General features: G+C 39.0%; 1 protein-coding gene across 6 annotated transcripts in view; it reads left to right on the forward strand.

Moving 5' to 3' along the window:
- Positions 1-14,439, forward strand: part of CFAP20DC (CFAP20 domain containing) — a gene marked incomplete at both ends in the record, with an annotated part of 188,525 nt that overhangs the window by 168,686 nt on the left and 5,400 nt on the right. For all 6 annotated transcript variants that reach the window (XM_084248259.1, XM_084248260.1, XM_084248261.1 and 3 more), the window contains one exon: positions 7,240-7,334. In XM_084248259.1, coding sequence (XP_084104385.1) covers positions 7,240-7,334 — 95 coding nt within the window. The remainder of the gene's footprint in view (positions 1-7,239; positions 7,335-14,439) is intronic.

Raw genomic sequence — 14,439 nt, forward strand, 5'->3', positions numbered from 1 at the left:
GAGTAGGGTCACTAGAGGCATATGAGTTTCACTTCTTTTGGCTCCCATCTTTATTTGTGGGACTGTCACTCATTTTCAGATTTGTTTCAGGAGTTCTAGGGAAGCAGAACCCTGACCCGTATTAGGTCAGGTATCCACCTTTGGACCTACATAAGCTGCGGGTTCGTGTAGGAACATGACAACACCCAGAAAGCCGTGAGGTTAGAGGCAACTGTTTATTCCAGAAGGAAGGACGCAGAAGGAAGTCTGGATAGTCTCTCAGCTCTCTTCTGCACTGTTTTAAAGAGAGATTAGAATCATTCCTCAGAGGCCCCAAAGAGAAAAGGTAGAAGAAATGGCTAGTAATGAAAAGAAAAAGATTTTAGCAGTCAAAGCTATTTGAAGATGAAACGTGATCTATGAAAGTGGTCAAGACACCATTGCTGATAGTGATCAAATATGGATTCCATACCTTTTGGTAGAAATGTAGAAGGATTTCAAAACCTAGATGGGGGTTGTTCTTCCAACACTAAGAATTTAATGAGAGAACTGCTGAAAACAAACCAAAATTAAACAACAGCATCTTAATACACATACTAGTTCATCTTAGGGAGATACAAAAGAGTTCCCAACTTACAGTTTGTTTCCAACTTCTATTTTGAGCTTCCAACTTCAAATGGGAGATGAATTGTATGAAGAAATATCATTGGTATCTCTTTTTATGTGCTTAAGTTTTAATTTTTATACTAGTAAACATATTTCTGAACCAGCATTCTGTTTGCTGAGGCAAAAAATTAAATTTTTATGTTTTCACTATAATGAATATGAGAAGAATAGACAGGACACAGCCTGGGCAAAGGCTTTCTGATGGTAGGAAGAATGGAATATTCCAGTAGTTGAGAGAAGACCTCTATAGCTTGGGCATAGGAGTGAGAGGGGAAAGAAATGCAAAATGATGTTGGAAAAATACAGAGGTGTGTCCCAATACTCTCACCAAATAGTGTGTGTACCAAGAGAAAGAGGAAACAATAGCTTGTTCCCAATAGGTGGAAAAGGAGCAGTATGGAAGGCAAATGCAAAGTGAGTGGCAACAGTAGCATTATTTGTTGTTATGGAAACTTTCAACACTGAATGGCAACGAGTATTCTGGACTGACAAAGAGACTCATTTAATAGTCATGCATTTGATAAATATTGAAGTGCCTACTCTGTGCCAGACACTCTGCTAGGTGCTAGTTAGAGTCAATTGGGGGAGATTACATTCATCAAATGATCAAACAAATGCTGTAATTATGAGCTGAGATAAGAGCTGTAATGAGATCATTGTTGAGAGTAACAAAGGAACTCAGCTAGATTAGAGAGGGGGGTGCCAGGAAGATTTCCCAAGAATGCAATGTTTAAGCCAAAATCTGAAGGTTGGGTGGGATTTTTACCAAGCCTAGCAAGGGTAGGAATAGGGGAAGAGGAATAGACTGAGCACAGCCTGCGCAAAATCCCCATGATGGTAGGAAGCATGGAATGTTCCAGGAATTGAGAGAAGACTATAGCGTGGCTTGGACAAGGCGAGTGAGAGGGAGTAGAATGCAAGATGAGATTGAAAAAAAATACATAGAAACTGTGTGGACCCTTGAAGTCCAGGGTGAAAGTTCTAGTCTTACCAAGTACCATAGCTCCCAAATAACAATGAAGGGTTTTAAACAATAAGCTGACATAGATTAGAATTTTACCTGGTGTGAATTAAAGCCTGAACAAATGACTGGAAGGAGATCAATGGAGAGCTTTTGCTAGGGGTAATGTGAGGCAAATTGTCACTTGGACTTTGGTGGTGGAAGGAGAGCTGGTGAGAAAAATAGATTCAAAAAATGATTTGGAGAAAACTGACAGGAGTTTTCATAAGAGCTTTGAGAGTGTTCCACTTCACAGTCCCTTCTTCTCAGATAGGGGTTGTTCAACTGCAGTCTGTGGACCAAATCTTCCCTGTTGCCAGCATAAATTTTTCAAGTAAAATTTTATTGGAACACAGTCATGCCCATTTGTTTACTTACCATTTTCCTATTTTCATTACAGCAGAGTTGAATAGCTATAACCAAGACCTTATGGTTTGTAAATCCTAGCATAGTTTACTGTCTGGTCCTTTACAGAAAAGCTTTGCAAATAATGGATTTTACTCTTCTCGGAACCTCACCTTTGTGATTTTCCTAAGTCCACAAGTTCTTAATTTGGGATCTAAAAGTCTATGAATGCAGTTAGATAATCTTTAACCTCCTGAAATTGGAAGGAAAAATTGGATTTATGGACATTTTTCTGGGAAAACTTTCCACCAGCTTTTAAGAAGAATCTCAATTTCCTCCAAAATAAGATATGTCCCAGTCATCTCCCCAGTGTGTTCCCTGGCAATAGAAGATTTTAAAACCCAAACTTATTTTGTTGAATAAGAAATGTGCACTGCTACCAAGAGGTAAATATCATTAGATATCAGTTTGAAATTGCGGTGAATTACTCAACTCCTAATATAAGGTCTCCTGTCCATGTATATCACTGGGCTCACTCCTCTGACCCAGAGTTAATATAGCAGTACTATAAATATAGACTGTATATTAACTATTGTCATGTTTTTTAAAGTTTCCAAAGAATTACTTCCTTAAATAAAGATTTAAATGCATACAAGGTGGTACATAGCTTCATTGCAAGAGAATTCAAGGAAAAAACAGATCAGCCTATGTGTGCAACACAAGTGTTCTGTTGTCATTTTCTTGGGAAAAGTCACAAGATATGGTATTTATTCTTCATCTATCCATCGTCTTAACTCTTCAAGAAAATACATCTTCTGGTGAAGGGCTCATCATCTACAGATGTGCTTAAAAGTTCTTTCTCGGGCCTCCCAGGTGGTGCAGCGGTTGAGCGCTGGGTTGCGATGCTGCCCGCAGCCTCCGCGGCACCGGTTCGATCCCTGGCTGCTCCCCGGCCACCCGAGGAGGGTCCCACATGGCGCGCAGACCTCTCCTGCTGCCCACTGCTCCCCTCAGCAGTGTACTTCGGTCCTTCTGCCTGCTCTGCTCCCCGCTCTGGCTCTGGAGAATTCTCTCACCCTCCCGCACTTCTGACTGTACCCAGTGCATGTATAAACAAAAACAAACAAACAAACAAACAAACAAATAAATAAAACATGCTTCTATTAAAAAAAATAAATAAAAAAAATAAAATAAATAAATAAATAAAAGTTCTTTCTCTCCAGTTTCAAGAGGGGCGGCAGGGGCCGGAAACCTGCTTGAGTCCATGAAAGGAAGGAAGCCTGTGAGCGTGGGCAGCAAGTAGGCCTGACTGAGAAGGATGCTTATCTACCAAAGAAGATGGAGACTTTTCATAACAAGACTATATTCAGAGCTAAGGAAAGCAACCAAAACAAAGTATCATGTCTAGAGGAACTAGCTAAGAACGGAAATGGTAGAGCAAAGAGCAAGAACAGATTCCAGAGGGCAGATAGCCAGGGTTCAGAACTGTAGCTCAGAATGGTGTGCTGTGAGTAATCCTGCGGTCAGACTCCTCTTGATTAGATGTTTGCAGCTTACTATTGAAAGACATGGAGGTTTAAAAGAGTAGATCAGGGTCTTGAATTCTCTCGCCCTCCCGTGCTTCTGACTGTACCCAGTGCTTGTATAAATAAATAAATAAATAAATCTAAAAAAAAAAAAAAAGAAAATATTAAAAAAAAAAGATATAAACAGGTAAGTGCTTGACTACACATTTTTACTTAATAGCAAGTCATAAAAAGGGCTCTTGGGAAAATGAAGCTGTTAAATATATGTAGACAAAAATGAACAAAAACAATTTCAGCAGACTGGTTAAACTGTATAACCTGAAACAGTATCTCTCATTGTGTGGTCTGTGAAATCCAAGAGAGATAGGGGTTCCAGATGCAAGAATTTGAGCAATGTGCATACTCCATCGTGTGTAAAAGACTCTCAAAGTCCTTCAAGAAGCATCCCGGTTGACTTTGTTTAGCCCAATATTTTCATTATTTTATAGTTCACTTGGAATTTTTTTCTTTTGAAAATAGACCTTGCAAATGCTTACTTAGCAAAAAGCCAAACAAATTAGTTGCTTTGATCAAAATTTCTTAATTATATAGTCTTCCAAATCGTAAGATAACCACTTATCAAGAAAATTCTGCAGTCATGTTTAAAAGATAAAATTAAATGCACCCTACATCTTACACTTACACCATCTACCAGAATAAACTCTAAATGGACCAGAAATGTAAATGTAAAAAATTAAACCAGACAACAAGCTGGAAGAAAACTTGGGTGAATTTCTATAGCACCTCATAGTAGGGAAAAGCTTCCTAACCGTGACTCAATATAGAGAGGTAAAAAAGAAAAGAAAAGAAAAAAAGATACATTTGACTACAAAAAAGTAAAAAAATTCTGCATTAAAAAACTCATCATAAGCAAAGACAAATGACAAAGTAAGGGGAAGAGACAAAAAAGTGTGATAGAAGAAGGGGCAAAAGATACAAACAGACCAAAAGATGATAGAGACAAAAATATACACATACATATGTGTGTATATTGCATACATGAATATAGTCAGCTCCACTCATAATGCTCATACTGTAAACAAATGCAAACAAAACTGCTTTCAGACATCAGTTCTCATCACTCAGATTGGAAAGCATTAAAATTTACTCAACAACATATTCCTGTGCCATGTTTGTGGGAAACCAGCACTCATACCCTACTGGTGGGAATGTAGATGGGTATAAATCATCTGGGGAAATTTGTCAACATACAACAAAACCAATTTTGCATTTATCTTTTGTTCCAAGAATCCCACTTCTAGGAAATTACTTTGAATATAGACCTTCAATTATAAAAAAATTGAATATGCCCAAGGTTATACTTTTCCGCATTAGTTATAATAAATGTAAAATGTGGAAAACATGTTCAAACATGGGAGAATGGTAAAATAAATGACAGTCCATCCACAGGGGGGAGCTGTAGACAGCTGTTAAAAAAGAAAAAAAAAAAAAACCACACAAGGAACCTCTAAAAACTGGTACCAGTGAGTTCCAGGAAGTGTAAGTTGTAAGGTGAAAAAAATGAAAATGTGAAAGAGTAGTAGTAGTAGTAATCTACCTTTTACATAAGAAAGAAGAGTAATAAAAAATAAATATATATCTGCTTATTTTTTGGAAAAAAAAAAAGACATAGGAAATACAGAACTAATGAAATTGAGAGTTGTAAGTGGGGATGTAGGTGGAAGTGATGAGAGGAGAGGAACAGACTAGAATAAAAGAATGTAAGCCTTACCTGAATATGACTTTCTGTATAGTTTTGACTTTTGAACTGTTGATGTTTTATGTACTCAGCAACATAATAAATATCAACAAGATTAGAAAAGGGAGCAGGGGGCTCAGAAACTAACTCAAGTAAATTTTTGAACGTAGCATTCTGTCTGAAAAAAAAAAAAAAAACTTCAACAGAGAACCCTGGAGAGTAAGTTTAGGGTGTTTTATTGGTTGCTTTATTTTGGTTGCTTAAGCAATTCTGACACTACTTTTGGCATTTTGTGTACTTTAGGAGGTGAGATGTGAAAGAGGAAAGGTGAGAATGAATTGGGGTTTGTATTAGTATTGCAGAAATCAATATGAGCCTATAGTTGTAGATCAGGGTCATCAAACTTTTTCTGCAAAGGGCTAAATAGCAAGTACTTTATCGAGTAGCACAAAAGGAGCCACAGCCAATAAATAGACAAGTAAGCATGGAGGTATCCAGTAAAATTTTACTTACGGTCACTGAAATTTGAATTTTACATGAAACATTATTATTTTTTCCAGCCATTTAAAATGTAAAAACCATTCTTGGTTTGCATAATGTGTAAAAATGGACCAAATTTGGCCCATGCACCTTAAATTTGCCAATACGTATTGAGAGAGGTGATGATGAAGTGGACAGGTAAGTAGGTAGATAGATAGATAGATAGATAGATAGATAGATAGATAGATAGATAGATAGATAGAGTAAATGTGATAATGTACAAATTGGGTGATCTGAGTGACAGGTATATAGGAATTCTTTGTATTCCTTTTGTAACTTTTCTATGAATCTGAAATTATTTTGAAACAACAAAGCACAAATGACAAAAAGAAGAAGTCTATACTTTTCATAGCTGAGAAGGTAAAAGCATTAATCCAATCATTAGCCTAAGACATGAATGTCTTACCTTTTAGAATAATCAGATAGCAACCCCCACCTACTTTTCCCCCCATGCATTGACAATTAGTAGGAGCTACTAATGACATTGTATGCTTTCTAATTTTCCTGGGATCATATGTATGCAACATCATATGATAACATTATTTTGCTCCTGCTCGTCCTTGCTCTCCATCACTCTTTGTGAGTAATGAGGTCACTGTTCTGGTAATTTGTGAGTGACCTTGTAATTTACTATAATGTAGGAATTTTTCACCTGCTATAATTAAATGGACTAAATAAAAGGTGCTTATCAGAAAATGCTTCATTAGCTTGGAAGTCTATGACAAATTCTTTCTGATGCCCTTAATGTGTTGTTATGAAATTGAATTACACAGCACACTTGCCTTGCCAGTTTCACTAGCCATAATCTAGTGATAGCTAAGGTGAACTGTGACTGAACATATCTTAAAATATTACAAATCAGAATTGGGTAATTTTTATTTTCAGGCACTTTTTATACAGAAAGAATGAATGGCTTGCAAAGAAAATCTCTACTGCATAGACTTATAATCTTATTCTGCCATACTTTCCCGGGTTAATGCCAACAGAATTCATTTCCTATCTTGGCTTATCATTGTAGATAAAGCACATTTTGATCTTCATTAATAATGAAGATTGTGGTCTTAGCTGAAATTTATTGAATTCTCACTCTACCTACATACATACCAAATATATTTTCATCCTTTTTTTTGTCATTTATTATTTACTTTTTACTGATGAGGCTTAGTGATATGAAATAACCTGGCCAAGTTCTTACATTAGGAAACTTCAAGCTGGGATTGCCCTGGAAAGCCAGCACTCTTAGTTATTGGTTGGGATTGTCTACCATTGTAAATAAAGACACTGGATATTAATTTCTAGACATCTTATCTTTCTGAAATGTGAAGGAGGAAGAATGAAGATCCTCTTTGTGGAAACTCCAGGGAATTAAAACTCCAAGGGAAAGGTAAAATCTGTATATGGTATTAGAGACGTGTTGCTGATTCACTTTTTTCTCTTCTTTTCAGGGACTGGTTAAATATGTTGAGTCCACCAATTGTTCCTCCCAGTCAGCATTCAGCAGAGCTGCATCCAGATTCTTCTGGAAGTTTGAGTGCGCAAGGTGGGAATATGAAAAATGCTATGCATAAAAAATAAAAATAATTAACTAGAAACAGAAAATCAGTCATTTGAGATGCCACTGATTTTATTATATGCTGATCACTTAGGTTCACACACAAAATGAGGTAACCTATGCCTCATTTTAGAGGATGATAATAAGTTCTTTGCAACTACAAAGAATGTAAGAGAGAAATTGGCCTTATTTTTCTAAAGGTTAATCCCAGGGCAAAATATAGTTTAAGACATAAGAACATGACTTTTGTATCAGAATGACCTGCATCTGAATTACAGTCCTGTCATCCCTGCTGTGTGAACTTTATGAATTTTGGTTACTGCATTTATATAAGATGACTAATACAGAGCATCCCTGATGGCACAAGGGGTTAAGTCGCAGCACTATGAAGCTATCCACAGCCACTGAAGCAGATCCCTGGCCAGCCAGGGAGCTGATCCACATGGCTCAGCAGACTTCTGTCTCACCTGCTGCTTCCCTCAGCAGTGTATTTCAGTCAGTCTGCCTGTTCTATTCCCCATTCTGTTTCTGGTGAATCCTCTCATCCCCTTCACTTCTGGCCTGTATTCCAGTTCTTACATGCATAAATAAATAAATCTTTAAATGATAATAATAGTAAGACTAATACAATAGATAAAACATCCACCAAAAACTTTCTTATCATGATTCAGAGGTATACTGTGTACAAAGCACCTGAGAGTACCTAACAAATATTAGCTCTTTGTATTATTATAAAGCAGACCAATATTCCACCATCAATGAGATACATATTTTCATTAATAGAAACACAGTCTTTTCATTAAAGCAAAGGCTGGCACAGAGCTACAATGGGTAGTATTAGTAATAGAAAAATTGAAAGGATGCAGGAATGAAAATTTGTCTGGGGTTGCCTGTGTTGGCTAAAGCCATAAAGATGAACTATCAATTTCTAGTTGTAGCTAGAATATGACTATTAGAGTGCATGGAGGAGAAACAGAAAAGAACCTTTGGTGAAAACAGAGAGTTTGAGATAGTAGGGGTGGAGGGAGTCTAAAGTGCATAATTAGTGTGACAAATAACCTGAGAGTCGGACTCCCTGAGACAATTTTAGAGTTGGATTTGGAAGGTGGAGGTGCTATATCTGAAGTAAAAAAAAAAAAGAAAAAACTAAAGCCAATATAAATTGCTTCAACAAAGGTGCCAGGTTTTTTTTTTTGTCCCCTAACTGCCCCAGGGAGAAAGTGGAGCATCCCATTTTTCTTCAGGTATGGAGAATTCAGAGCAAGAGCTCATACATCTGAGTTACACGTTTTGGCCACCCAAGGGATGGAGATGTCTCTATGATTTACTATCTGAAATAGATTATGCCCCTCAAATTGGGAATCTTTTTAGAGGTGTACATTTATAATTACTTATGACAGAAAAATAGAATCTTGGCTGTCAGGAGGAGACCTTGCTGTAAGGGAACAAATAATACGTTATAATAAGTGTCCTAAATAAGCCACAGGAACTGAGAGCGTGGTCCTTGAGCAAAGGCACCTGAGATATATTTGTGATAAGTGCCTGAAAGGATATCTTAAAGTCACCATTGCAAAGTGACGTTTTGACAGCAGGAGCTTAATTATGTTGAAAATAAACAGAACTTCCATCGAGGAAAAATTAACAAATTAAATTCAGAGGATTGTAAACATGTTCTGGCCAGCATTATCTGGTCTTGTACTCCTTCTGCCTGTCACCCTAGATTTTTGTCAGTTTTCATTTCCTCAGTTTTCATCTCTGATATACTTGTTTGTAGCTATTTAATACCATCAAAAACTAGTGTGTCTTATCTGGCTCATCTTTCTATGTTACTGGCATAGTCTATACTTAAAAATATACTGAGACAGAATTACCATATGTTCTAATAAATGTTTGTCAAAGAAAAATAATGGGCTTCAATAGCCAGCTTGGGGCACACTAGTGGGCAGTCTGGACCTTCCTGGGTTTCTAGTGCCCTGTACCACTGAGTCAGCACTTCCTCTATGTCAGGCACTGTGCTAAATTGTTGCATTTAGCCCTCACAGCAACTCTATGAGAAAGGTACTATTATTGTGTGTATATTTGTTGTTTTTTGCTGCTAAAGAAACTGAGGCACAAAGTGCTTCAAAATTTGCCTAAGGTCACAGGACTGTCACTGGCAGAACTGGGACTTGTACCCAAGCAGCCTGGCCCCAGAACCCAACCACTGCTTTTATACTTTTTGGTTTTAAGCCCAATAAATAGATTACCTACTAAAAAAAAAAAAAATTGTATGTGTGAAGGAGGGAGGAGAGGCATCTCCAGGCATTAAAACATTATTTTCCCGCTGAGTGTTTGAACTACAGGATAACGAAATTAAAATATCTCAAGGGTTAAGTTGCGTGGTTCTTTAAAGAAAAAAAAAAAAGCAGACCTCCAGTCACCTACTTAGACCCTGGACTGGCCTCCCTCTCCCTCTCAGAAGTGTCAGGTGGCCCCGGGTCCCCCAGAGGAGTGACTGAGGGGTGCAGGGCCAAGGGGATAAGGAGCAGAACGAAGGACACCACCACAGAACTGCAATGTCTGAGTATTTGCATGTTGTAGCCCATCTTTTTAAAGGCCTTTCTAGATGATCTTGTGTCTAAGTAGGTCTCTCACTTAACCTTGTACAATTTCTTCATGGTCTTTGGAGTTTGTAATTTGTGGTTTGCTTACTGCTTTATTGTCTTTCTTTCTAAATAGCCTATGCTTTTTTTTTTTTTTTCCAAGATTTATTTATTTATTTATACAAGCACTGGGTATAGTCAGAAGTGCAGGAGGGTGAGAGAATTCACCAGAGCCAGAGCGGGGAACAGAACAGGCAGACTGACAAAATACACTGCTGAGGGGAGCAGCGGGCGTGGCAGGAGAGGTCTGTGCGCCATGTGGGACCCTTACCCGGTGGCCGGGGATCGAACTGGCGCTGCAGAGGCTGCAGGCAGCTACGCAATCCAGCGCTCAACGGCTGCGCCACCGGGGAGGCCCTAGCCTATGCTTTTTTAAGAGCAGAAACTTTGTCAGTTTTCTCACTCCTGGATCCCTAGTACTTCTCTACAATTTCTGGTTATAGTAGATACCCTCCAAATTCTTTTTACAATGAGGACAAGGAGGAGGAAGGGATGAAAAGAGGAAGATAAATGTTCTTCAACTAGTCATTTCTTAGTAACAACCTGGAGTTGGTTGGGGGTGGCATAGGGTCATTCATTGTTATCTGATTTTCGATTTTCCCTCAATTCCAAATTTTTTTGTATATTAGATATATTCCTAAAATTCAACAATGAGAGTATTGAACTTGGACCCATGCATTTTAGCAGTTAAAACACCTTATGCAGTGCATATATAAGCAATGTAAAGGTGTCTTTTAAATGAAATCTTCATATGGAATCCCAGTTTATAAAACAAATAAAGCAGAACTCCTCTAGCTAAAGAGGGAATTAGGGTCTCAGAACCCTACCTGGGGCTCTGATGAACCAGTTAAAAAACACTGATGTAATCCAAAAAACACTGATGTAATTCGACCCCCTCCATTTGCCTGAAGAGGTAAATGAGTTGACAAGATCAAAGGCTCAATCAGAGCCTGAGCTAGCATGGAGAACCAGGTTTCCTCCTCCTCAGTGCCTTTCTGCACAGACATTGCTGGGACATGAAGGCTTATTCTCAAAGAAAGGGGGTGTCTCTGATCCTCAGACTTCTGGAATATAAATAATAACTAATGTTTAGTCCATCTTCCAGGGTCCCAGGCCCATCTGCACAATAATACAATAGTCACTGGGTGCCAGTACTAGTGTTACTTATTATTATTCCATTTTTCACATGGATGGTGGGACTTAGAGCAGGGAACCCTGTGCTGAGCCACAGATGGAGAGGCCACAATGCTCCCATGCAGCTGGAGGCATTCACTACATTTTAACAGGGAAAGATGGCCTGACTAACACATAATTCCAGAAAACTTTCCCCAGGCCCTACAAACATAAATGCATGTGTGGCCCTTGAGTCCCTATTTTACTCAGTACAAGTTTGTGTCACAGTCAGTTTCTAGTTGGCCAGAATGTGTCTCAGGTGTGTAAGTGCCACCTTAAAAGTGAACAGCTGGCTTCCAGCAGAGCCCAGCAGCCAGCAGGAGCAGCACTGTGCTCAGTGCCTTCCCACTGGACAGAAGAGCAGGCCATGGTCTCCATTCCTCATGGGCCATGATATACTTGCTGAATATCAGTTACCATGGGCCCAGGTGCCTGAACACTTACTAAAAATTGTGTTTTCCTCGAGCTCATGTAAAATGTAAAAAATGGGAAGTTAAGTTTTCAGAACCTAACTCAAGAAAACTACCAAACTGACCTTTTAAAATGAACTGAACGTTGCTTGAAGAATAGTCGTCAATTTGTTTTTGACATTTGTTCCTTTACAGATATGACCCTTAAATTATTCAGGCTTACCAGCTCCAAAATGGAATAATAATGATCCCCGCTTTGGGTCTGTAAACCTCTCTTACAGTTTCCATGGATTTTGAGTAAGAAAAGTATTCAGAAGAGTTTTTGGAATTGCCAGAGTCTCAAAAAAACAAGTTACTTCTTTTTATGGTGAGGGAGAAAAAAAATCTTTTGAGAATTTTTCCCCCCAAACTGACCTTTCCATGACTACATGGTCTGCATTGATGTGCCATCTGTGATTTGAAAATTTCTCAAAAAGAAATTTCAATTTAAAGTAATTTCAGATAACTAAGGCTTCCAGAAGACGGAAAAGTCTAAAAGCCTCCTGGACAGCACAAGCCTGTGGGCTACAGAAGGGAACTTTCCTTTGATCCTGATTTCAGGTTCGCCCTCAGCACTATCTCCTCGCCTGTTGTCCAAAGTCCTCTACCTTTCTGGCTTTCTATCCATAGAAAATAAACCTCCAAACTCCACCAGGAGCAGGAAGAGGCAGGGCCTGACTGTGTAGGGTGAAAGGTGAGAAACCAAGGGAGAGAGCACACGCTGTTCTCTAGCAAGACTTCATCGGCCCCTGTTTTTCATACCCACTCCCCATGCACATGTACACACACGCGCACGCACACACAACTTGCCGCTTCTGCAGAATGTGGTGTCTCCCTGGAGTTGTCTATAAACAGCAAATTGCTTTCTTTGGCCCCAACAACTTCACCCCTACCAGCACTTAGGCATAATCCTGTCTGCAAAGAACCTAATCATCTCTCCATTCACTTTCTCCATCATATATTGTAACGGAAGTTACAGATGGCTCCTAATTTACCCCCTGCCCCCATCCCTTACACCCTTATAACCCTTCCTCCTTCCCACTCCCTCTGAACCTCAGAAACCTCCCTTGGTTTATTAGGGTCCTCAGTTTTTATAACACTTCTGTGCAAAGCCACATAGGATATTTCTTAGTGACCATTAATTTATCTCCCATAGGATAGAAATAGGCAGCAGATGCTTATTTTGTAGATGTAATATCCAAATTACTAGTAAAGACTTCACCAAAGTCTCACAGTGCTATGACCAGCAGGAAGGGACCCTGGTCCTTGCACAATCCTCCTGGCTCCTGCCATGCAGTTATTTGCCATTTCCCTAATACTCCGAGTCTAAAAGCAGTCTTCTAAAATCTGCTTTAAAATTCATTGTCTCATTAGACATAGTGCTTCGTGGAACACCTGGTAGCCCCAGCACGTGATGTGGTGCCTCAGACATGCTAAAGCTCCGTGATGTCTAATGAGTGAACAAGCACATCTGCATGGGAAACATGAGGATGATTTGGCCTCCTTGTGGGTCTTCCCTTTTTCTTAAAGATTTATTTAAGATGCATAGAAGGTCTCCTCTAAAAAACAGTGTTGGTTATTTGCAAATCACAATAGATGTCGATATTAATAGAGCATCTGCCTGCTCCTGTGTCACCTTTTCCTGTGTGTTTCCTCAGGGTGGCATCCTAGCACACCTGGCGTGGGGCTATGTTATGCCCCCACCATACAGGTCAGGTGAAGGCCACAGCTAGTCCACACACCCACTGTATGTGAAGCAGGATGCTCTCCAGGACTGTCTGGCCAGATAGTCAGACAGTAACCCCCGCACTACAACCGCATCACAGAATTCCCATCTAGGTTTGCAAAGACCTGTATGAATACCATGGCCACTGCAATAGTTTTAATTTAGTAATTTCTTCCTGGAGCTTTCTGATAAAATAATACTCTTTATAGTACTCTCCTTAGACACATAGTGTCCCTATCTCAACTCTGAGCTGTGAAATGATTAGTATTAATGTCTTCTTGATTCCAGAGTCCCTGTCCCTTCCCCTGTGAGGCAACTAGTTGCCTTTTGTTCTCTGATTAGTCTTGGGGTAGGGAGATTTTTCTCTCTCATGCAGCTATCAGGGCCCTGGGATGTCTTCTCTGAAGAAGTGATGAGGCAGGGGAATCAGCGTTATCACTGGTATGAAGAGATCCCTTCTTTGGGAACTACTAGAAATAAGCCCTCCAGTAGAGAAGTAAGCATGTTGTTAGTGTCTGAGGCTCCCTCCCTTATTCAAACATCCCTACCTATTTATTCCCCCAAATACACGTCAAAAGGCCTCCTGATCCAGCATGAGGTCCAAGCTTACTTTATGGAATTGGGATACTTTTTCCCTAATGGCAGCTTTACCCCCTTGCTGAAATCAGGCTCTATAGGCTCTGTAGGCTTCAAAGCTCAATAATCTGGCTAAAGACCTTTCTTCATGTGTAACAAAATGCATCCAGAGTTGTAAGCCACACGGTTATAGGTGCTCGTTTATTTTGTGGGGGATTTTCCAACTTTCTTGAGGTATAATTAACGTGGGACAGAGTTTAAGTATAAGATATACAATAAGAAGGTTTGGTGTCAAGTATGTATTTGAACACTGCATATTTATAAGAGTACGTGAAAGTGAAATTGCAAGAAATCCTAATTAATCATCCAAATCCTTCAACATGTCAGTGTAAATGGCATTTTCCAAGTAAAATATAACCTTCATTTTTTAAAAGGGTGATTTATTTATTTCTTTAATGAAAACTGAACTATGATTATGGCATGTTATTTGCCTTCTAAAAAAAATATAGCTTTCTAATAAAAGAAAG

The sequence above is a fragment of the Talpa europaea genome (assembly GCF_964194135.1).
Source record: "Talpa europaea genome assembly, chromosome: 11".
NCBI classification, from domain to species: domain Eukaryota; kingdom Metazoa; phylum Chordata; class Mammalia; order Eulipotyphla; family Talpidae; genus Talpa; species Talpa europaea.